The sequence below is a fragment of the Capra hircus genome, chromosome 10 (assembly GCF_001704415.2).
Source record: "Capra hircus breed San Clemente chromosome 10, ASM170441v1, whole genome shotgun sequence".
NCBI lineage: Eukaryota > Metazoa > Chordata > Mammalia > Artiodactyla > Bovidae > Capra > Capra hircus.
Window position 1 is genome coordinate 26718610 of NC_030817.1, and position 25074 is coordinate 26743683.

General features: G+C 46.6%; 1 protein-coding gene across 1 annotated transcript in view; it reads right to left on the bottom strand.

Moving 5' to 3' along the window:
- The window catches only part of SYNE2 (spectrin repeat containing nuclear envelope protein 2), a 323992-nt gene continuing 303020 nt past the window's right edge, over positions 4103-25074 (bottom strand). The window contains 16 exon segments of the mRNA XM_018054080.1: positions 4103-5156; positions 5484-5530; positions 6032-6115; positions 6823-7014; positions 8005-8133; positions 9088-9288; positions 10307-10509; positions 11231-11345; positions 14297-14436; positions 15342-15410; positions 15901-16183; positions 17767-17961; positions 18774-18911; positions 20336-20518; positions 20894-21044; positions 21573-21760. Of these exon segments, the coding sequence (XP_017909569.1) occupies positions 4934-5156; positions 5484-5530; positions 6032-6115; positions 6823-7014; positions 8005-8133; positions 9088-9288; positions 10307-10509; positions 11231-11345; positions 14297-14436; positions 15342-15410; positions 15901-16183; positions 17767-17961; positions 18774-18911; positions 20336-20518; positions 20894-21044; positions 21573-21760 (2541 nt within the window). The 3' untranslated portion in view covers positions 4103-4933.

A 25074-nucleotide genomic window follows, 5' to 3' on the forward strand; every position in this document is an offset into this window, starting at 1 on the left:
AAAAACTTAGGGAAAAATATTTTTAGACTGCAGAATCCATTTGTCAAATGCAGTCTGACATGTGTGGCTACTCTGGTTTCAAACTGGGGCCTGCTTGTGGACTCATTTCCAGAACACTCCTGTAGACAAGGAGCTCAGTCCCGTCTTTTATACATGTGTAAAGCCCAGAGAGGTACACAGACCTGCCCAAGATCATACAACTACTTATGGCAGAACTTGGACCCGAATTCAGGTCTTCAGCCTGCCTGGCGAGCACCGCTCCTACTATAGACTTGCTTCCACAGGAGTCTGCTGTGTGAGTGGCGTCTCGGTGCACGGAGCGAGGCCTCGGTGCATGGAGTGGTGTCTCGGTGCACAGAGCAGAGATGGTTACGTTGTGGTTCCTTCTCCCGTACCATCTACCTTCTCCATGTAGATGGGGTCTGTACAAAGCTTTATAGAATAACAGCCCTGGAAACAGGTGGGAAAAAAAGATGAATTCTCTCATCCCTGCTCCCATCCTGGGCTTCTAAGCTCGTGGGCAGCACTGTTGCCACTTCCTCCTGTCTGCTACCATTCCCCAGATGTATGGCTGTGAGGTAGATTCCCTGGACCCCTACCTGTGTAAAATTCTCACACCTTTCAGGCACCAATGCTTCCTCACTGAGTCTGGTCTACTGCAGCACTTGAACGCATGCATTTATTCGTATAGCTCTCCAAGTTGCTGGAACTTTAGCTCCCGTGGCAGCTGGAAGATGTGCATTCTCTGCAGTGTTATTCTTATAACCCTTTTTGTTGAATTGGAATCAAGGATCCTTTTTCTTTTTTTGAATGCTTGCTTACTTGTGGGGCCAATCAGTGTGATGGGATGGTGGGCTTCCTTTATGGGAAGGACCGAGGTCTGATGCTGCTAGCCCTCTCTCTGTGCTGGGTGTCTAAGTGCTATGACTGTACGTCCTGTAACTTTGTTATTTGATGATCCTGTGTACCTCCAAGCCCGCTATAATTTACGATTTTTTCTTTTTCCAGATGAATGCTTTATACCATTAAGCAGGCTTTTAATTATGGGCCTTTTGGCAAATGAATGTTTGCTGTTGTGTGAAAGCAGATTTTGTTTATCTGCTTTCCATTCCTCCAGGTATGATTTTTTCTTTGTTGTGTGCCTTAATGTCTATGGAACTGTTGCAGAAAGAAGTTTAATGTGACATAAGCTAAATAAAGTGGTTTTTTTTTTTCATAGTTTTGGTTTTAGAAATGTATTTGTTGGGAATATAAGAACTTTCAATAATTAGGCTAAGTCATCAGTGTTCCCAATCTATTCTGAATTCGATTCTGTTTTAGGTTTGCAGAGCTCTTTAAGAATTTGATGAAAATCAGACACTCTTCCGGGAAAAAGGCACATAAACAAAATGCTTACATATTGAGTTAAGAATCTCTGACTTAACCTTGAAGACTTTTTAAAGAGCAGTAATTTAATCTTTAGTCAGCTGATTTCACACTTGTGATTTATGAACGAAAATGCAGCTCACGAATATAAAAATCCTGGTATGCAATGCATCAGTTTAGGGTGTGACCTTCTAAACTTAAAGAAAAAGTGGTAATATTTTCACTTAAATTTCCCTGTAGGGTTATTGTAATCTTTGAAAAGAGATGAATTATTTTAGAGTTAGAAGAGACTTGGAGGTTGTGTGGTAAAATGAAGACAGAGTCCCTTCAGCTGGTCCCTTTACGCAAAGCTGCTGGTGAACTGCGCACATCCTGGAGCGTCTGAGCCATAGCAGGACCACCAGCGTTGAAGTCTGGGCTTCATCTACTGACAAGCTGCCCTGGTCCCCTGAGGTTTGTGCTTTGCAAAGAAGAGCAGTATTGGGATTGCTTCAAGTCCATGTATCTCCTGAGTGTCAAGAGATGCAGGTTAGGACCAGGTAACCAAGCAACTGGATCAGTAACTTTTGTTTTTAATATTCTTTTCCATTATGGTTTATCATGGAGTATTGAATGTAGTTCTCTGTGCTATACAGTAGGACCTTATTTACCCATTCTCTATATAAAAGCTTATGTCTGCTAACCCCAACCTTTCACTCCATCCTTCCCCCGACCCCACCTTTGGCAACCACCAGTCTGTTATCTGTCTGTGATTCTGTTTCATAGGTAGGTTCATTCGTGTCGCATTTTACATTCCACATTCAAGCGATACCATATTGTCTTTCTCTTTCTGACTTGACTTAGCATGATAATCTCTAAGTGGTACTCATGTTGCTGCAGCTGGTGGTGTTTTGTTCTTTTTTACAGCTGAGTGATATCACATATATGCACCACACCTCCTTTATCCATGCATCTGTTGATGGACATTAAGGTTTTTTGATGTTTTGGCTACTGTGAATAGTGCTCCTGTGAACACAAGGGTGCATTTACCTTTATGAATTATAGTTCGTCTGGATATATGCCCAGGAGTGGGGTGGCTGACACCTCTATTTTTAGCCTCCCTAAGGAGCCTTCATACTATTTTCCACAGTGGTTACACCAATTTACATCCTCACCAACAGTGTAGGAGGTTCCTTTTTTCCCACACCCTCTCCAGCATTTGTTATTTGTTGATTTTTTTACTGAGGCATAACTGATTTACACTGTTGTTGGTTTTAGGTGTTTAGCAAAGTGAATCTGTTATACATATATCCACTCGCTTTTAGATTCTTTTCCCATATAGGTCATTACAGAGTTCCCTGTGCTATACAGTAGGTCCTTATCAGTTATCTGTTTTATAGATAACAGTGTATATGTGTCAATACCAATCTTCCAATTCATCCCTCTCCCACCCTTACCCCTCCATAACCATAAACTTATTTTCTAATCTGTAACTATTGTTTTTGTGGATAAGTTCATTTGTAGTTTTTTTTAGATTCCACATATAAGCCGTATCATATTTGTCTTTCTCTTACACTTAGTGTGAGAATCTCTGTCCATCCATGTTGCAACAAAAGGCATTATTTTGTTCTTTTTTATGGCTAATATTCCACTGTGTACCTATGTGTGTGTGTGTATACACACACACCCCCCACATCTTCTTCACCCACTCCTCTGTTGATGGACATTTAGGTTGCTTCCATGTGCTGGCTATTGTGAATGGTGCTGCCATGAACGCAGGGTGCACTGTAGACCTTTTGATCATGGCTGTCAGTGTGAGGTGGTACCTCATTGTAGTTTTGATTTGCTTTCCTCTAGTAATGTTGAGCATCTTTTCCCATGCCTATTGGCCATCTGTATTTCTTCTTTGAAAAAATGTCTATTTAGGTCTTCTGTCCATTTTTGGATTGGGTTTTTTTGGTTGTTGAGTTGTACGAGCTGTTTGTATATTTCGGAAATGAAGCCCTTTTTGGTTGTATCGTTTGCTAATACTTTCTCCCATTCTGTAGGTTGTCCTCTTGTCAAATGGTTTCCTTTGCTATGCCAAAGCTGGTTAAGTTTGATTAGATTCTATTTTTATTTCCATTGCCTTGGGAGACCTAAGAAAACACTGGTGCCCTTTATGTCAGAGAATGTTTTACCTATGATCTCTTCTAGGAGTTACGGTATCATGTCAAGTCTTTAAGCCATTTTATTTTTGTGCATGGTGTGAGGGTGTGTTCTAACTTCACTGATTTACATGCAGATGTCCAACTTTCCCAACACCACTTGCTGAAGAGACTGTCTTTTTCCCACTTATATTGTTGCCTCCTTGGTGGAAGATCAATTGATCGTAGGTGTGTGGGTTTATTTCTGGGCTCTCTATTCTGTTCCATTTGGATCAGTAACTTATCATTACACACTCCGTTTGGGTGGGAAATAGACAGTGGTGCTGGAATTGTAGGAAAGGCAGATGGCTTTGTCTGTTAACATTCATTAAACACTATGTGTTAGTTGGCTCTGGAGGGAGCTGGGGATAAAAAATCTGAGTGAAATGATCCTTTCACATCCAGCTTGTGCTGCCCTCATCACCCCTACAAAACAGTAGAATATAAATCTTAGCTCAAAAATAGTAAAACCCATAAATCCCCTCAAATATTTTTAAAATAATTTTTGCTCTATGGAGGATTACACATGACATTTAATGGCTTTGTAAATATAATCCACTATGACGAAGGTATGGCTTTTTTGTTTTGTTTTAATGAGAAACATCTGAGTTGTACATACCACAAACAGCTTCAAGTTTCTGCACCAGTCCCCCATGGTCAAACAATTAAAACCTGAAGCATCACTTTTAAGTGTGAAAAAGTCTTATAAAATTAACTTACAAAAATGTCCCTATCAAGTCCGTGGTTTGGCATTTACTGTACATTAGTCAAAAAAGCTCAAGCTAAAATTTGTTTTAAAAAAATCAAAGTTTACATTATTCATACAGATTCTGCATTGTTAAAAAATATGCACAAATAACCACATCCATGCAATATAATTTCTTTAAAAATTTAAAGCAGTATAAAGAGCAGACCTAAGTACTGAACAGATCATTTTGGTTTTATAACCTGTAGCTCAAGATTGCTGCTGATGGAAGTAAAATTAATTCTAAACAAACATCTTAAATATGATTGTTTCAATCAATCAGCCAAGCGTGTGTGAGTTTCTGAACCATTTCCAAGGGAATCTGCTTGTTTCTGTAATATATATACTATGTGATGAATACTACTGTTCATTGACCGTATTCACTACGTTTTAATAATGTGGTTTGACAAATCAGAATTCACAAAGCGCTTGGCTCTTCAGGAAACTGCTGTTTCCAAAGATCCCGAATCCAATCAATTGAGCTTTGCCAAACTGCCTGGAGTGACTGCTGCCCAGGGTCCCGAGAGAGCTCTCCCAAGTCAAGCCCAGAGGGAGGCATCCATAGCTGGTGGCCCTCGGACCAATGCTCAGTGTCACTCACAGGTTGGACACCAAGTCAACAGGCTGGCGGCGTGGCACTGCGGGCCAGGCCGAGCCTCTATGTCGGAGGTGGCCCGTTGGTATACCGCAGCATGGGGTAGAAGGACCTGGCAAAGTTGTTAGCCTGAGTGCAGCTGTAGTCCTCTTCGGAGGAAGGCAGCAGGCAGGCCAGGAACAGCAGCAGCAGCAGGAGCAGCTGGAGGGGCAGCGCCGCCCTGATCACCCGAGAAAGGAAGGAGCGCTGGGGCTTGGAGCTCTCGGGGGCAGCAGGATCGGGCACCCTGGCAACAGAGGAGGTGAGAGCTGACTGGGAGTTTCCGGAGACCTCCCATCACCTGAGCCCCTGCCTGTGTAAAGACCTGGCTAAGACTCCATGTTCCCAAGGCAGGGGGCCTGGGTTTGACCCCTGGTCAGGGGACTAGAGCCAGCATGCTGCAATTAAAAGATTCCAAATTCCGAAACTAGGAGCCAGCATGGAAGAGAAACCTAGCTCTACCCCTTCTAAATGTAGAAAGCATTTCTTACAAAGACCTTGAGAGAGGCACTGGCAAGCCTGCTGGGGGAGAGTGTAGGGCAGGAACCCACTGCTGTTGCTGTGATGCTGTTACCTGCTGGCGGGCTTGTTCTTCTCTTTTGTAGTTTTCTCTGCTTCGAACTGCTGGATTAAAATAATCCAATTAGTAAATGGGAGATAATTTAGTTCTGTGAATGATAAAACATTCTTTCTTCTTAAGTTATACATGTTTCTTAGGTTGTCCTCCTGCCAAGCTTTTGAGACTAGAGTAATATGTTCGAGATTACACTCTGAGGCAAGAAAATATCGGGTTAAACTAGCAAGAGTAGCACTTTTCCAGCCTGCTGAGCTGTTGCTGATGGAGAGATCAAGAAGCCCCTTCAGCAGTGCCCAGAGGGCTGCCAACTTCCACAATCCCAGGGAAGAGTACTGAGCACAGAGAACAGCTTTTCAGTCAGGTCTTTCAAAGTTTTTTTTTTTCCACTCAAATCTTTGGAGTCAGCCACTCCACTGATCAGCAGAGTGAAGCAGAAACCTGCACCATCGTGACATACTGGAAGGGGGCTTGGAGGTCCAAGTCCCTGTCATCTCAGTAACTTTCAAAAGTAACTAGTGTGGTTCCCCTGAGAAAGGGGCTCTCACCTTGGCTTGGGGAGCTGGTGCAGATGCTGCTAGAGGCTCTCCATGGTCTACCTCATCCACGCTGGGCAGAGGTGAGTCTGGGTTCTGAAATCCACACAAGAGTTCAGGGGAACGGAAGGCTCTGAAAAGTCTCAAGAGCACAGAATCTGCTTCCTGCGGTTTCTTCACTGTACCGCTTACCCCTCCCCGACTCTGATCTTTCTAGAAAGAGAGGCTCTTCTAGTGTACTCACTCCCCGCTTCTAAAATGGCCTTTCTTAAGACTAGAGGGACTGTAAACAAGGTGAGGCCGGTCACATGCATTAAAAACCCACAGCCCCCAAGAGCAGGAAAGACAGCTGGACACGTGGTGTAATAGCGTGGCCACGTGATCTGGGCTGCACAGGAGGAGAGGTGTACTCTGGGATGGAGGGGAGGGGCTGCTCTACATCCGGTGAGTCACCTGTTCTGGGCTAAATCACAGTTTAGAGAAGAAGGTAGACAAATCAGAGTGGTCAGAAGACAGCGACCAGGACAGTGAGAGGACCAGGAACTGGCACGTGAGACAGGCGAGGGCATGAAGGCAGAAATGATGCAGGGACTTGGCTTGTTTTCCACAAGCCCCCCAGCCACACTGATGGGTGCCGCTGTTACCTCATTATAGATGACAACATGACTTTAAAGAGCTTTCATAACTGGTTCACACGGCAGAGAAGGGCAGGGCTCCTCCCTCCCCTAGCAGGGCCGTAACGCAGCTTTTCCGTTTGCATCTAACAGGACAATTTCATATTTAAGAGCAACAAGGGGACTCACCTGGCTTCGCTGCAAGGACACTAAGTCTTGGGACACTTGCTCAAGTAACTGTTTGAGCTTCTTCTCGATAACATGGACCTTCTCTTCAGCCTCAATGTAGTCTTCTCCATGCCCCTTGATAAGCAGGGTGCTGGAAATCTCTTGTAAGGAGTTTACTTGAGGCTGACGTTCAACTAGCTCCTTTTCCAGTTGCTAGGAATAAAAAAGTGTATAAAACAGTTGCTCATCAAAAGGGAAGCGAGTGTGGCCGGAATCAGCTTTCTCAGTGCCGGGGAAGTTCCGGGATGGATGGTGGCTGGTGCTCATCCAGAACACCCTCTTCTCCTATTTGCTGGTCCCCAAGCCTGGCACCATCTAGACAGGAATGGAGTGTGAGCAACTTGCTATTTTTTCAAATTCCTTGCATTCTGGAGACGTGATGCTGGGGAAATTAGAGGAAATGGGAAGACTAGGCCCTCATCCAGTAATGGCAGGAAGTCGAGAGAAAATCTAAAGTGGGTAAATTGAGAGAGCGCAGCTTATGGTTAGAAAGAGAGGGAGCAAGTGAATCTGTATTGCCTTGCTCGATGTCTAAAGTGGTAGCCACTAGACAATATGTGTCTACTTAGAGTAATTAAAAGTCCACTGCTCTGGAGAGTAGGGCTTTACAAAGATTTTAATACAAAAAATATTTTTTAAACAGTGATCAGCATTTCGATTAAATTTAAAATATTAAACCACATATAAATACATGGATAAAAATGTCACCCTGAGTGCAAGTGAGAATATATGGGTCTCATCTTCACTTGGTGAAATATACACAAACACAACTACCCCCCAGGAAAAAGACTGTGTGTGGATATAGAAAATTCAGAGAGCTCACCAGGGCTGCAGGGCAACCAAACACCGTATTTCTTCCCAAATGAGCTCTATTCACAAGAGAGAAAGACTTTAAATGGACTTAAGGTTCCCAGGATATTGCTAAATGCCTACAGCCCCAGTTCTAAAGCGGTTTAGACTTCCTGCTCCGGACCACGGAGCTTCACCCTTGCGTTCATCCCACTTCAGCGGAGGGATGCCAACCCGGAACATGAGGGCAGAACACCAGTGGACATTGTTTCCAGAAATGCCAGGTGAGGCCACTAAGTACTGAGGTCCTGCACAGGCCAGTGGTAGCGCAGGGTCCCTGAGGAGGAAACTTACCATGAGTTCTTCCTGACATGCCAGGAGAACCTGGGGGTCTGCCTCCGGGTCAGTGACATGAGCCTTCTGCCGCCGGCTCTCAGCACTCGCTAACCACAGCAGCAGGCTTTGACTCAGCTGGTGAAAGTCCTTAAAAACAACAGACATCAGAGCACTGCCCTTTCGCAGTCTGTGAAGGCAGGTGTGCTGGGAAGCAACTTGCTATTGATAATCCATCAACATCACTTGCTCTTCTGGGTTATATTCAGAGATTAAAAGGGCCAGATTTAAACTAGATGCCAGGGCCCCCCCAAAGGAGGGGAAGCAGGACAGGAAAGCACTTGGCACGTCCCAGTAGGCATGCTAAACTCTGCCTAGTGCAAAGTGTTAGCTGGAAGGTGGGTGTCAGCATGCCCCACACAAATTACTCAATGAATGTGCTGATTCAGTGATCAAGGGAGACCCCTCAACTGAACAGACTATGGCCCGGGGACAGGGCTGCAAGAGGGCTCGGTGGTGGGCTCCTGTTCTCTAAGATGGGGCCAGAGCTAACCCAGGCTGGCCATTTACTATGTGTCAGGTGCTGGGACAAGGTTACACATGTGGAGTTGTAGAAAATACCCTGTGAGGTAGGCACTGGAATTATCCCCATTTTTCAGATGAAAAAACTGAGGTCTAGAAGGTTCAATGCTTTCCCCACTGTCACACAGCTACTAAAGCTACAGAGCTGGGTTAAGCTGCTCCCTGTTCCAGGGCCAGATCTCTTAATCACTCTGCCATCCAGCCTTCTTGGCAAAAGGACAGACATGGTGCAGTGCTGGTGTGACATTTCCAACCTACTGGAACGCTTGCTGGAACCCACATACTATGGGTGGGCCTGGGCGGCAGAGTGGGAAACGCAGGGTGAGCATCAGGTATCTGAGAAGACAGCCGGTGGGCCTCTTGGGAGACAAATGGTAAAGCACATGCTTCTTAAGCACAAGCCATATTTGGCTGTGCCAGAGCTGCCTGACGATGATAAAAATACCTCTTCTCCCACCCACGTGGGCCTGGCTGTGCCCCGGACGAGGCCTTGGGCACTGGCTGGGTGCTGAGTCGGCGTACCTGGCACTGCATGAGCGACTGCCGCAAACCCTCTCTCCAGCTCTCCACCACGCCCAGGGCCGTGTTCCAGCGCAGGGTCAGCTGGCTGACTCTATCTTGGAGTTCTTTGGACTCGGCGCTCTCGCTCTGCAGAAATTCTTTGCTGTTCACGTTGACAGAGACCACTAAGGCCTTGTAGGTGTCAAAGGCTTTCAGTATCTCCTGCCACAGAGGGAAAAGGCTGGGTCAGGCACTCTGAAAACAGTGATGTAGGGTTCATTTTGAACCTCTGTGGGGAACAGATCTTCCAGACAGTCCTCCGAGCTTTGGCCCTGGATACCAGAGGAGCGTGGCCTGTGACTGGCTGACAGGCATCAGGTGAGGGAGCTGCCATACAAGGTCACAACTTGGCTGGCCAGCTGGCCAGGCCCAGCGCAGCGGCCTGTCTCCTGGTGGACCAGCTATACTGGAGGCGTGAATGGACCCCCTGACCTCTATTTGGCTTAATAACATTTCTGGATCAGATTAAAAGTCTTCCAGGTACAACACATGAAGCTATCCAGCATTTGCCTCTTAGGTATCACAAAAGTTATTTCTTGGAATGAATGGTAACCCCTGATATATCAAGGCACAAAGTAAAACAATAGTACAAATGTGAAGACTGCCTGGATACCCCAAAACTCCTATCCTGGGTCCTCTTAGGAGACCAGGCTCATGTGCAGAGCACCCCCAAAGTGGAGGGCTCAAACCACCCCTCTCCTAGGGCTAGTTCTGGTGGGGCCAGGGCTGACTGTGTGGGTGCCAGCTCCGCTGTAACTCCTGATCTGAGTTACAGATCAGGCTACAGAATTTGTCAGTGGGTAAGCTGTCCTCCTCCCCACCCTCACCACCACCCCCAGTGCTGCCTGAACATAGTTTGGACAGGTATTTCTAAGCTGCCTGCCCATTGGCCACTGGTGCCTCCATAAGAGTCTAGGGGTCCCTCTGTAGTCAGATCAGAGCTGCACCCCCCCAGCACTGCTCTGGGCTTTGGGATCCTTTGGAGATGCTCCTCTGAATTAAAATACAAATCTTCATCCATCTCCTTGCTGGTTACAGAAGTGAAACAGGAGAGACTATTGAGCACACGCTGCGTGCACGCCACCCCCGACACAGCTAGCAGATGTGACGTGCTCGTACACACAGCTAGTTGTTTGCATTTGCATTCTGAAGTCCTCTTCTCTGCCACACTCTCACTCACCTTCAGCTTCTTCACTTGGAGTTCCATTTCCTGCATATCAGAGGGAGGTTCTGACAGCTTTAATGTCTCCAGCTCTGCTCCAGTTTTTTCCAGCCAAGGGGTGATGTTGCTGATATCAGAGTTCAGCTTCTGCAGGTTTTGTTTTTTTCTGAGCTTATTGTGAAGTTCTTGTGCTTGGATCAGTTCCCATCTGTCAAAGGCACCTGGAATAAAAAAGCCGCCAATAAAAAGAAGCAATAATGTAAACAGATTTCTCTGCTTCCAACTAATTCAGGGTCATGGTGATAAAACCTGGAGGTGATGCTCCTTGCGGGAGGCCCGGGGTTTGGGGGCTAGCACTTCCCCTGAGTGTGGAACAGCACATTTCCTCCGCTCTGGTTCAAGGTCTGTGACAGTGTACTCTCACAGGGCCTGGGACAAGGTGTGGAGTAGCTAAGAGGCCCAACATGTTGCCAAGATGCTCTGTGGCCCCATGTTGAACACTCCAGTTCATGATGTATTTAAGATGCTCTGTCCTCCTGTCCATGAGTGATCAGGTCAATGCTATGAACTTGACTTAGTTGAGTCATTACTTTTACGATAAAAGGAGACACCTGACACACACTTTGATCATCATCTTCATGTCTGATCTTTACACACAAAGTCATGCAGGTGCAAACAGGCCCTTCATCATATGAGGCTCATTTTGTCAATATTTAAAGAATAGTTGTGAAAGTAAAGTGAATAGCCTAGGAACTTGTTCATAAATAAAGTCAGCTGGATCCAAAATAACATTGGCTGCTCTAGGTCAAGTTCAGAAGTTTGGTGAATGAGGTAATTGGTCAGTTCCTAGTTAATGTTCTGTTGAGCAGAGACTTAGAGTAAATGTCCAACCAACCCAAGACATAGTCTCTGCCTCTGAACAACTGCCTGATCTAACTGTACCTGGCTGCTGCCCAGTGAGGGCGGCCAGGTCTTCGTCTTCCTGCTGTGCACTGCCAGTCAGAATCCCTGGATCTTCCTTGCCACCTTCAGTCCCTGGAGACAACAGCAGTTTTACCTAGAATGAGACAATTTTTACATTACCATCTATAAATTTTAAAGGCTGTCTGAAGACTGTCTTGGTTCATATTAACAGGTAAGAAATGAAGATACAGGAGCCCTTTCCTTCAAAGGGTAACTTGTTGGTAATACAGAGGCACTTAAGTGTATGGGTAGCATTTGTAAGGAGCAGAACTGATGGCAAAAGTAAAGTCTCATCAAAGGCCCAGGGAGGGGGAAGCAGGTGAGAGGTCAGTGTTGGGAACAGAATGGCCTGATTTAATGTGAGGCTTCCTAATGCTCCCCTACTGAACTGTGCAAAAAGACCAAACAATTGTTGAGCCTACCAGACTGTACTGTGTTAGCACTTTTACATTTGCACAGTTTTTTTTTTTTTACAAAATTTTCGTTATCCCTCCCAGTCACTCGGTAGAACTGGTTGGCATTATCATCACCAGGAATCGGAAACAGAGCACAAATTTGCCAACTAGGGCCCTTCGTGACAAACCTTTACCTTTCAGTGCACACACCAACTCTTCTGTTATCACAGAGCTGATTGCGCTGCTACCTCAGGCCTTCCCCAAAATAAACGTATCTTTTTTAGAAAAGTCATGTTTTTTGGATTGTGTCCATATGGTCTATTTGTGTGGAATGAAAGGAAAAAAAAAAAAAAGCCAAAAACCCCTCAGATTTGTGGTTGCAGACATATCCAAAAAGGGTTGAGCTTTTGAAAGTGAGCAGGAAAGAACACAAGCACAGTCACCTGCAGAGGCCACACCACATGCCCCGGGTGTAAAGCAAAAAGTGAGGTGCAGGGGTCTCTCCCTGGGGCCAGCAGGTCTTACTGCGCGCCACAAAGGGACAGAGTTAAAATGCTAACTGCTTGCTGAAGGGTTTCTGAGTTGGGAAACCCCATTATCAAATGATTAGGCTCTGACCATGTTTAGGCAGAATCTTCTCTGCTGTCTAGCAACATTTACTCCTACGTTCAGAGGGGACTTTGAGATGAATCTAGTGATGCTCACATCACTTTTGGGTTCTCTAAGAGATGACACTAAAAATGTATGAGACGTTTTAATTTCGACTTGCTGGTACTGAGAGTGATCTGGGGCCAACATTAAATCCTAGGCTTGGCTGGCCCCCAACAGCTGTGTAACCAGAGCGTGGCAAGGACTTACGTTGCCTGAGGAACTTGTAACCAAGAAGAAACAGTCACCGGTAGAACAACAAGAACAACAAACCGTATACCGTAGTGATAATAATGCTGGTGACCACTTCTGAGGGCCTTATTTGTATTTTCATACACATTAATCCTAGCAACAATTATGTAAGGTAGATTTTTGGTTTTAAATGAATTTTTATTGGAGTATAGTTCCTTACAATGTTTGGCCAATTTCTGCTACATAGAAAAGTGAATCAGCTGTATGTACACATATATCCCCTCTTTTTTGGATTTCCTTCCCATTTAGATCACCACAGAGCACTGAGGAGAGTTTCTTGTGCTATACAGTAGGTTCTCATTATTTATCTATTTTATACATGGTGGCTTCCCTGGTGGCTCAGACGGTAAAGAATCTGCCTGCAGTGCAGGAGACCGGGTTGGATCTCTGGCTTGGGAAGATCCCCTGGAGGTGGAAATGGCTACCCACCCCAGTATTCTTGCCTGGAGAATCCCATGGGCAGAAGAACCTGGTGGGCTATAGTCCATGAGGTTGCAAAGAGCTGGACACGACGGAGCGATTAACACACACATGGTAGTGTGTATATGTCAAGCTCAATCTCCCAATTCATCCCATTCCCTCTTTTCCCCTTGGTGTCCATATCTTGTTCTCTTATGCCTGTGTTTCTATTTTTTCCTTGAAAATAAGATCTATACCATTTTTCCAGATTCCACATATATGCGATATTATATGATATTTGATTTCCTTTTGTGACTTTATGTAAGGCAGGTTTATCTTCAGGTAAGGAAGGCTTACAGAGGTAAGTTTAAGTGCTTACAGCCCTAGGGCAATTTCCTCATAGGGCTGGGAATCAAACCCAGGTCTACTATTTGTTGTTCAGTCCCTCAGTTGTCCCCATGGACTGCAGCACGCCAGGCTTCCCTGTCCTTCACTATCTCCCAGAGTTTGCTCAAACTTAAGTTTTTTATTTTTTTTAAATTTTAAAATCTTTAATTCTTACATGCGTTCCCAAACATGAACCCCCCTCCCACCTCCCTCCCCACAACATCTCTCTGGGTCATCCCCATGCACCAGCCCCAAGCAAGCTGAGTCTATGATGCCATCCAACCAGCTCATCCTCTGTCTATAGGAAGTCACAATTTTTTGACTAGAATGTATGTGCTGTGCTTAGTCGCTCAGTTGTGTTCAACTCTTTGCGACCCCATGGACTAGCCCGCCAGGTTCCTCTGTCAAGTCAAGAATACTAGAGTGGATTGCCATGCCCTCCTCCAGGGGATCTTCCCAACCCTGGGATTGAACAAGGTCTCCTGCATTGCAGGCGGATTCTTTATGAACTGAGCCACCGGGGAAGCCCAAGAATACTGGAGTGGGTAGCCTATCCCTTCTCCAGGGGATCTTCCCAGCCCAGGAATTGAACAGGGTCTCCTGTGTTGCAGGTGGATTCTTTACCAGCTGACCTACCATAGTCAAGGTGAATATATCAAAGATTTGGGAGCTCAGAAAGGCCACCACTTTGCTTCTCTGCTGTTTACACAGATGACTGACTCAACAGTAATAAGTATGGTCATCCTATGTCAGCACTCAAAGATGGTGTTTGACCAGACACCCATCTCTAAGTCTAGTCAGTTGTGCCAGAGTCCTCGTGAAGTATGTCACCATGGGAAAACCAACCCCAAATATGCCTGGCAGGTGAGCACATGCAGTATATACCAAAATCTCTCTCTCTTTAAAAAAGTTTTAACTGTAACTCATGGACATGGGTTATACTCTCAGTGGGGTCAAGACTTACATAGGCTGGTTTATAAGGGGTGCTGGAATCAGAGGGGATGGGCTGAACACTCCTGTCACCTCCCATTTGTTTGTAGCGACGCTTGGGACAGGAAGGGCTGTCAGGAACATGCCATGAGGGGCCTTCAGAAATGGATTTGCCTGAAACAAAAGAATGGCAAGTGACGGTCCATTCTCTCCAACCAAAGGATTCATATTTAGTTACACAAAGAAAGGTCATGGGTAATGTGGCATCAGGTTATAGTATAATATGAGTTCTGCAGCTTTCCTTGCAAAGCATGCATGTTTGCAAAATGTCAGTATGTCCCAGAAGGGGATGAAATGAGACTCATGCAACTGAGCAACACTGGGCCTTCACTAGGTGGGTTCACGATGGAGCACAACAAACGTGATCTGCTGTGAGATGAATGGCCTTTTGGAGCCGGGGGCCCTAGCGGCAGGGGCGCTGGCAGCAAGGCTGGGTCTGGGGGCCGAGAGAACTGAAGATCTCTCAGGAGTGCGAGGAAGAGTGAACATCAGGGTAGATTCAAGGACCCCAGGGGCGCTCGTGGCTCTAGCCAACTGCTGCAGGTGGGGATGGGGCAGGGAAGGAAGAGCAGAGCTGAAAGTCAGGGAGACGAAGGTGTCTTCTCCTGTGGCAAAGGCAGCGGTAGCCTCACCCCCCACTCCCCACCCTCTTCCCAGGAAATCACCGTAAGCAAGGTAGTAGTTCCAAACCAAGCCACCCTGAAGAAAGCTTGGCCCGTGCCAAAGGACTTGAGTTAGGTGGAGAGAAAGATTTAAAAAGGCACCGTGAAGAACTCCCTTCCACATGGGCCTGAGGGGGAGGAGAAGGATGGTGTGGAGACTGCTCTGGTCTGGAGGGTTTTGCATGGAGCACGAAGCTACATGTGAGTATGGCAGTGCGAATACACCATGACGAAGGACCAAGGCGCATGGTGTCCACAGAAGGCAGAGGTCAGACATGACATGGGAGCGAGGTTTAGGATGCCGTGCGTGCCACAGGACGCTGCCATGTTGAGACACATGCATGGGCAGGGGCCTACCAGAAGACGCTTTCAAAGTTTTTGTGGTCATGTTAAGATATGCCTCAGGATTTTCAAGGATTTCTATATCTGAAAAAGAACAATGTCATTTTCCTCACTGCAGGCGCTGTAGACGAATGTCCAAGTATTAAAACAGTAGAAACATTGTCACCTGGGAGGAGAAAAGTAACTATCCTTCATCTGTTTTATTTAAAAGATTTAAAATAACAGGATTTTTTTTTTTCCAGCCAACTCCTGACCATCTAAAGTAGTGGTGGGGGAGAGGAACTGCATAGAAAGGACAGAGACAATCCCTGATAACTCTGCAAAACTCAACTGAGAAGTCCACTGATGAGCCTCCAATATCCAGAGCCATCATCAAACAGCCTTCACATCCCAATGTGGATTTTATTTTTCCTCATTCCATCAGTAATAGGAACGAGCCAGCTCTCAGGGTCAGAGGCGGGCAGGACAGACGCAGGAAGCCACAGGATGTCTGGTCAACCACAGGCTGCACTCTGACTACCAAGAGCTGGGCGTGTGGCTCGGGCACTAAGAACTTGGCCGCCTGGGTCCATACCTGACAGTGCACTGTAGTATGGGCCCTCCTCGTCTTCCTCGTGAGAGGAGGAGCCCCCCACATCGCCTGTGTGGTCCCACTCCAGTGGGATGGAGTCCACGCTGACAGGGGTCTCACAGCCAGAGCGCTCGGGCCCCAGCGCTGGGGGCACCAGTTGACAAAGGGACTGTGGGGATGAGGGCTCCTCACTTGCTGCCCTTTTACGCCAAGAGTCGTCTCGGATCTCTCTGGGGTCTTCCACGTCTGTCTCGTTCTCAGAGGCCTCCTTTTCATCTTCCAAGCCCTAGAACAGGGGTGTCCAGTTTTTAGAATTAACCAAATCATAGCCTGTTGCCATAATGAGGAGTGTTAGCAGCTAAGTCTGCCCAACTAGCAGCTCCTGAGAATGGCCACCACCAGTGTTTCTGAGAGACTTTGAAAAGTCTCCCCAGGCCCTGTCTATGGTTATTCCAATTTAGAGTATCAAGTGTGGGACCCAGAATCCATAGTTTCCAAAACTCTACCTTCTTTCCTTGGAAAACTGGAAACTTGATCATCTAAGTTAAATATCTTTATATAGAAGATAAGTAAATGGAGGACAAAGTTTCACTGATGGTTAATGGTAGGTTCATCTAAGAATCAGAAAATTAAAAAACAATTTTAAAGGCCATTAGCATGTTCTAAAAAGAAATTCACAACATCATGGACCAGGCTCTTTCTTCTTATCCCCAATCTTACTGTTCCAAATACAGAATTTTATTCCCCTATGTTACAATTACTTTAAGAAAAATGGCTCTATATGGTTATGCTATAAAATGAAGGAATTGAGGGTAATTTTTAAAGAAGTTGGAGACATAAAGATAGAAAAGGTGGCCATCGTGTTGGTCAGTGGTCACCGGCGAAACTTCTGGCAGAGGCAGTGAACTGTACATAATGGCCTTGACTCCACTTGAACGTCCCAGAGGCGCCTCTCTCCAGGGAAACATCACAACTTTTTTGGAAAGCTGGTGCTTTTGGTGCTCAAAGGTGAGAATAAAGCACTAGAAAGGCACAAATATTAAGATAGAGGAAAAAGCCGATATATCACCAAGTTACTGCCAGAAGCAAAACCAGGACAGCTATCGTCATATCCTGGGGGTACGGACACAGGCCAGAGAAGCTCTGTGCTGAGGAACCCCTGGGAGACAGGTAAGAGGAGCAAGAACTTGCAGGAGGGCCATCCTTTCCACTGGGAAATAGCAGCTCCTCAGTAAGTATGGTTCTATATTAGTAAGAGTGGAATGAACATTTTTCAACTCAGCTTCTTAAAGCAGACTCGCAGACACAGAGTATTGAGGTTACTAGTGAGGAGAGGGTAGTGCAGACAGCAACATCAGGGTAGGGGGAGTACGAGGCACAAACCATTAGGTAAAAGCAAGCTTCAAGGATACACTGTACAACACGGGAATACAGCCAATATTTTAAAATAACTATAAATGGAGTATAACTTTGAAACACTGTGGATCACTATACCATACACCTGTGACATATAATATTGTACAACAACTATACTTTAATAAAACAAAAACACAGGTTTTTAAAAAAAAAAAAAACAAAAACCAAAAAACAAATTACTGTTAGCCATAACATGGTAAGTTTCCCAGTCTTTAAAAGTGGAGTCAAGGAACTTCCAAGGTGGTCCAGTGGCTGAGACTCCATGCTCTTGCTGCAGGGGGCCCGGGGCTTGATCCCTGGGGTTAGGGAACTAGATCCCACATGCTGCAACTAAAGAGCCTGTGTGCCCATCTCAGACCCAGTGTGGCCAAATAAATAAGTATTAAAAAAGTAGAGTCAAATATCAGCTTTGGGTGGCCCAGAAGCCCCCTGTGGGAGGAGCGGTCCCCTTACCGGCGCATGGGAGGTGAGCCTCCGGTGGAACCGGGAGACCCTGCCAAACACTTCCTGGCAGTAGCGGTGCAGCTCCTCCAGCTCGTCCTCAATCAGCACGGCGTCCAGGGGCTCGCTCTTTTGAATGAGCTGCTCCCCAAAAACGATGAGCTGATCAATCTTGTTGGTATTTAATGTAATTTCCTGCTGGAAACCCTGTTTAGAGGATGAAAAAGAAAGGATTTCAAACTCTAGCTCCATCAATTTTGAACTAAGTGACTATAATGAGTTAAGAATTTTAAATGATCATACACGTTTTTTCTTCCCCCTTTTGGGCACTGACATTTGCAATTAAAATAATTCTAAAGGTCTGGCACAAATGGACATTTACTGCTTTTGGGTGTGAGAAGTATCTGTTCCTGGTCTTACTGTTTCTTATTAACTTATTTATATTTTTATTGGAGTATAGTCGCTTTACAATGTTGTATTAGTTTCCACTGCACAGCAAAGTGAATCGGTTATGTTTTACACATATCCCGTTTTTTGGGTTTCCTTCCCGTTTAGGTCACCACAGGGCACTGAGTGGAGTTCCCTGTGCTAGACAGTAGGATCTCATTAGTTATCGATTTTATACATAGTATCAACAGTGTATGTATGTCAATCCCAACCTCCCAGTCCATCCCATGCTCTTGAGAGAGAGTTTCATCCTGCTACAGCCCACAGGTGAACTCAGACTTGAGTGCTGGAGAAACAGCATCTTATGAATGAAGTTCCCTTTGGAACCTCAAGAGTGTTCTCCCCTTGGACGATTATAAATGACAAAGAGAATGAAGGGCCTCGTTCCAATGACCCCTGGACTGTAAGGAATGGTATCCTTGCTCGTGATAACCTGGCAGGACACAGGTGGATGCGGTCTGGCTGTTCTGGCAGCTCTGGAATCTGCTCTCAGGGTGTCAGGTGGAGTTTGTTCTTAGCCAGCTCTCCACAGGGTGCACTCTATGGGGCGGAGCCAGGGAAGCAGGCCTTACATTCAGCTGGCGCATCTTGTCGTCAGCATCGCTCTCTGAGAAGTGCTCCACGTTGGTCAGCTGTAGGTCCATCTCTGTGAGCCAGACCAGGATGCTCTCCCTGGTTCCCTCAAATTCCTCCCTTTGGTTGGTGAAATGCTACAAAAGGGGGAGAAGGTCACATTTGTGTTGATGGCAGAACAGGAGTTCAGGCAGACAGCAAGGTCACTTTCAGCACAGGGGCAGGGGAGCCTGGGGTACCCCCAGAGGCCCACTCAGCATGCAAGGGGACCACTGTGGGGTCAGGAGCCTGGGGTCTGGTCCTGGCTATGATACCAACAAGCCCCCTAACTTCTCTGAGTCTCAGTGTCTGCTGGTAAATGAGATGTGGGAATGTCGACCATGATCTTCGGCGTTGGAAATTCTACAATCCTCTTGTCTACGTCAGTGATTTTCCTAGTCTGTCCTTTGAAGAACCACCTTAAAGTCCAGGCCAGGCATTTGCCTGTTTCTACCTGTTAGCTTTCTATGGGAACTTTTGCTTGCCAAGGATTTAGTAGCTTCAAGATGGAAAAGTACCCATCTCGGGGTTGAACCTGGACTAGCGCCCCATCTGCCTTCACTGATACAATTCCGAGTGTCTTTCCTCAAAGGAAGAAAACCCAGATTTATCACCTCCAATTCAGGAGGCCTCTTGGGTTACCCCCTCAGAGACAGGCAGCTGATTCTCAGACAAACACTGTGCCAAGTGAAGGTTTTGGCTGGTCACAGTCAAATTAGCAGGAGATAAAGAAATTAACACAAGGGAGTGTCTGAAAAGCTAGCCAATTTCTTCTCCCTGAGAAGGTTAAAAACAAAACAAAACACACACCCAGATTTGCCTTTTCTTAGAATGGCTTTAAGAGCACTCTGCCTTGAGAATAGAATCAAGGATTAAAATTACTTCCTGCAGCCACCACCCACACCGGTCCTATCAGTTTACACCTGGACTCACAAAGGGCGGACATATGATGTCTTAGGAGTCACAGAACTCTAAGGTGACTGTTTCTACCCCAGAGCCAAACCCAACATTTGAGGTTCATCAGTTGCTCTAAAATTGGGAGAACAGTCACTGTCCCCAACCCCCAATACAGAGGGGGGTCTGTCCATCCCCTCACAGTGCAAGAGCCAACAGGATACATGGGCAGATGGGCAAAGTGGGCCTCTTCTGAGATTAAGAGGTACCTTCACCAGACCCAGTGACAAGGCTGCCCCAGACCCTGGGCAGTGTGGGTGTCACCCTTGGGGGTGACAGAAGCTGAAAAAAGCAATGTATTTGGTAACACAAACCCTATAAACAGTTTCAAGCCTATTCTGAAGCAAATAACTTCTTTAAAAAAAAAATTGGGCGGGGAGGGCAGCTTTCATGGCAGCTTTGGGCTTAGACAAAGGGGAAGGCTCTGCGGGAAGAATGTTAAGACAGCTTAGGCCTCAAGAGACACCTTCTACCCGCTGCTTTTGTTACAAGCCTGACTGATTTCAAGTATCAGCTTCCCACAACCCCCCAGCATCTACAAATGACCCGGTGACGTAGAGGGGGTTACTCTGAGTCTCCGCAGGATGGCCGTGACCCGCTTCTGGAGGTTGTCCCAGCGCTGGTTGCCCTCATGCACCATCTGCTTCAGTTTGCTGGCCGTGTCGGTGCGGTTCTCGCGGGCCAGCCGCCGGTACTGCTTGTTGATGAGCTCCAGCTGCGTCAGCCTCTCATGGATCTGCCGCTGGAAGGCCTGCAGCACGGTGGGGGGGCCGTCAGTGCCACAACTCCAGGGTGCCAGGACACCACTTCCAGGCCCCAGGCCACCTGCCTCAAGTGTCCATCCCCAAATGAAAGGCACGATTCACTAGCTTCACTCATTTTTTTGATGCTACCAGAGAACAGCCTTTAGAGGTCATGGCTGGGTGGTTGGCATAAAATAGTAATGCCCTGCAAAGCCGCTGGAGCAGCTGATGCAGACTGGGGAGTGGGCAGCCCTGCCTAGAGGCAGGAAAGCCTCCCACTCATGGGAAGACCCGGTAGCCATCCCCGAGTCCTGCGAGTCCCCGCTTCTCAGGACCACTGGCTGGAAGGGGCGGTGGGGGCAGGGGAGGGGTTGGGTCTTTACCTCAAACCTCTTCAGCTCCTCTTTGGCAACTGTGTACAACACCTCGGAGGAATTCGGACAGGCTGCTGTCCTCTCGGCGGCCTTGAGCCAGTCCTCAAAGCGGGAGTAATCGTCTAGAAACTTCTGCCACAGCCGCCACGTCTCCTCAATTCTAACAGAAGGAAAGAACTCAATGCAAGCTGCCCATTCCAATCAGAGCTTTCGTACAGCTTCTTGTCCCTTGACCGGTCCCACTTCCAGCCCCGGCCCCGTGCATCGGCACTAAATGTCTGGGGGTGGGGGGCGGGGGTGATCCTGCTACCCCTTCCAGGAAATAACCAGAGACATCGCTTCGTGGTCAGGACACCCTTCTTCTGGGAACGCCGGGCCTCTCCGAACTCCAGCTTCACAGTGGTCACCCAACAGGAGACAGGCGTCTTCCACCACACAGAGCTGGGACACTCAGTACAGTGTAACCCGTGGTTACACCCATGACACAGCAGAGCCAGGGAGAGACATGACCCTGATCATGCTTTCCTTGAAAGATTTCTTTAGTAAGGACTGGCCACACTACTGAGCCTTCCCCGCCAGCACTCAGCACGTCCCTCACTGAAGCTAACGGTCACTGTTACATAGGTCAGACGGGAACACGGAGTCGGCGGACCACACGTAAGTCACCCGGGGGCAGCTCGGCCCTTACTTCATCCGCCGCTCCATGGACATGGCGCAGATGTTCCTCCAGCGCCTGTCCAGGCTCCTGGTGGTCTGCTGGATGGAGTCGCACTCGGTCTCGTTGGCACAGGCATCCGAGTCGTGCAGGAGGACGTCACAGATGTTAAACACAGACTCCACCCCTGCGCTGTGCTGCTCAATGTCTCGCTGCAGGTCCTGCAACAACAGGAGAGGAAGAGGCACTGTGAGGGCTGGCCATCAAAGGACCCCCCTCCTTCCAGCCTAGGGGACACAGTCCTGCGTGCGTTTCTACCTGGGACTCCGCAATATAGGCCAAGTCACCTTTGTGCAACCCCTGTGCTACAGCACCTGACAGGAGGCCTAACTGTGGGCAACTGGAGGATGAAGGCATTGAACTGACCAGGCGAAGGAGGCAAAGGAATGGGGGTCCCCTTCCCTGACAGCCCACCACCCCAGACTTTGGGGTGGCATTTGATCTACTCCACACCATCCAATCTCAAGGGCCTCCAGTTTAGATTTGGCTTTCGGAAGGTCTTCCTTGGAAAACTATCTTGAACAGGACCTAAGACTTGAGCAACACAAACTCTTAACCTTTTATGGGTCACAGGATTCTTAAATTTACCAAGAGTTCTGAGCTATCTTCATACAGTCGACCCCCCAAATTGTGCACACAGTGGCACGGTGCCCACAGCCTCCCCACGAGCACATCCTAGGGCTCCATGGGCTCAAGGGAAGAATCTGGGGCAGAGATTTTGCCCTCCAACTCAAGGGGGAAGGGGCGGGGTCTCTGGGGTCTTGTCCCGTGATGGGGAGAGCGCTGCTGATTCAGGAAAATGAAGGCTCTCACCAAGAGAAAGCTCATGGTCGCTGGAAAACTTGTTTAAGAATAAACATAGCATTTTCAGTTATCACCCAGGGAGTATAGCTTCTGCACACAAGGGCAGGGCTGGGTGAGGGCGAGGTGAGCAGCCTGTTTGTCTTGTTATTCTAGATGAGTTAGTCCTTTCCTGATATCCAAACTCTGTGATAACTGTCATGTGGCCATGCCACTCATCTGACTACCCAAACTACACTGCGAAACAGACAAAGTTAAATGAACTGCTGGATTCAACAAAAAGTTCCCTGGATTCAATAAAGTTCATTTTAAGAGGGATTATTTTATAAACAGTGTCTACCATTGTCTACAGAAAGGCAGCCTGAAGTTTATTCCAGGTCATCTCAATATTTAAAAATTTTGGAGATTATGACTGGATTACTAGATAGGACTAATGTTTTCCTACTCTTCTTCTGATAAATGCACATTTGTCTCATGCTGTGTCCAGGTGGAAACAAAAGAACAAAATGCCAACACTCAAATCAAGTTTTAAATCAAGCAGTTCTCAACACAGATCCTAACTTATGAACAATGGGTACTTCAAAGTTACATTCAGAAGAAAATGTGTTTTTTTTTTTAGTTCGTCACCATATGTCCTATGAAAAGAGACATGCAGGTGATTTTCTTTAAGCTCTGTAGTCTAGGATAAATGTCTGAGATGCTGTAATGGGGGCAGTCATTTTGGGGTCAGTGGAAGACTAGCCTTATTAGGTTTAATAGAATTTCAGATTTAGGAATTCTCACCAGTTCATAGAATTGCCGCAGGCTTCCTTAAAATTTACAGCTATTGATAAGTCCCTTTTAACTGTTTTGCCAAATAAGGAATCTTAATGCTGGTGTTAAATGAATAATACTGACAATTACCTTTCAAAAATGGTACCTGCCCCCGACCTTGCTTGGTAGGATTTGACTGAAAAGCATTGAGAAAGTCTAGTCTATGGATGAACATAAATGCCATGTATTTTAATAGCCTCTTTGGAGTTACTCTAGCTTCCCTGGTGGCTCAGAGGTTAAAGCATCTGACTCCAATGCAGGAGACCCGGGTTCGATCCCTGGGTGGGGAAGATCCCCTGGAGAAGGAAATGGCAACCCACTCCAGTATTCTTGCCTGGAGAATCTCATGGACGGAGGAGCCTGGTAGGCTACAGTCCACGGGGTCTCAAAGAGTCGGACATGACTGAGCGACTTCACTTTCTACATTTTCTACTCAGCTTATACTGAATGAAACAGCTAAAGAAAACTGATTAATATAAAGGGTGGACGATGGCAAGAAACGGGCTCTCCGTTGCTTTATAAAAGACCATGTACATCTTGGCAAAAAAGGAGCCCCAAGTTTTTCAAAATTTCCCAAACTTCTAAAACACCACAAAATGGCCAACTGTAGTGTGAACTAGTCATCGTGCAAAGTAGAAAATAAATAGTGGACTCTATTTTAAAACACAGACTGGTGAAGTCCTAGATAAGCGACATTTTGCAAACTGAGATAATCCCACCCCTAGCACCTGTGGTGAGGCCCCTGGTTTCAAAAGTGTTCAAATGCAGAGATGAATCTAACTTAAGAAACATCCTAAAACCACGCGAAAGACTGTTGCCAACAATTCTGGAAACACGGGCGCCTGTTTGCTTTGTGTTTCTGTTCCTGAGCAGGTGGCACAGAGCACTAGAGCTGAAAGAGGGCTAAGGGAGACGGGGGAGGCAGGAAGCTAGGGCCGAGAATGCAGCCGGGAAGAATGAGAACACACAAGGAACCAGGAAAAGATGAAATAAAGAGCAGAAAACGGGAAAACCAGGGTGAGAGGGCAAAAATCACGGGGTGTGTTACGGGACCCTGGGTAGTGGCTCCAGACTATCTCCTGGGAGGCGCTGGGGGTGTCAAGCAAGTCCAGCAGGGTGGTCTTAGGAAGTGGTTTGGGGGTTTTGCAGAAAGCTGACATGACCCACTGGGGAGGGGACTATTGGTAATTATAGGGTGCAGGATAATTAACTCCCAGGCCACCAGCAGGCACCTCCACAGAGAACCAAGAAGCCAAAGAAAATTGGAGAGAAATGCTGAAGACTCGGTGAAAGTGGTTCATGGTTTAAAAACGTCACAGAGGTGGCCATTGCTTCCTTTGCATTTTGAAGATGATACATATTCTACAGGAATAACAATACAACCCTTACTACCTAAAGAGTTTCTCATAAAGAAGAGAAGCAAAAAGACTTCTGTAAGGTCTGACCCATTCTGCACCAGGCTCCCAAGGATATTACGGTGATGGTCCAGGGACCTCACGGCTCAATCACTTTGGGGACCTGAGGGCTTCTGCAGAAGGTGGGACTAGGTGATCTCAAGCTTGGGTCTTAGTTCTGGAAGTAATCAAGCAATTTATTATGTTTAAATTAGTGGCAGCGACGCAGGTAAAGTTTTTTTCTAATGGCCCATACTTTTCTGTGGGGGACACATTTTTTGGTTTTGGGTGGAGCATTTAAGGTCTAGGTTAAGTTATACTTTTTTTAAGTTTTAAATAAGAATACGAAAGGTTTCCTCAGGACATCTGTGGTAGGCAGAATATCAGCATTTTAAGAACCAGGTCCTTATCCCCAGAACTGTAGCTATGCTAGGTTACACGGCAAAGGAGAATTAAGTGTGCCAATC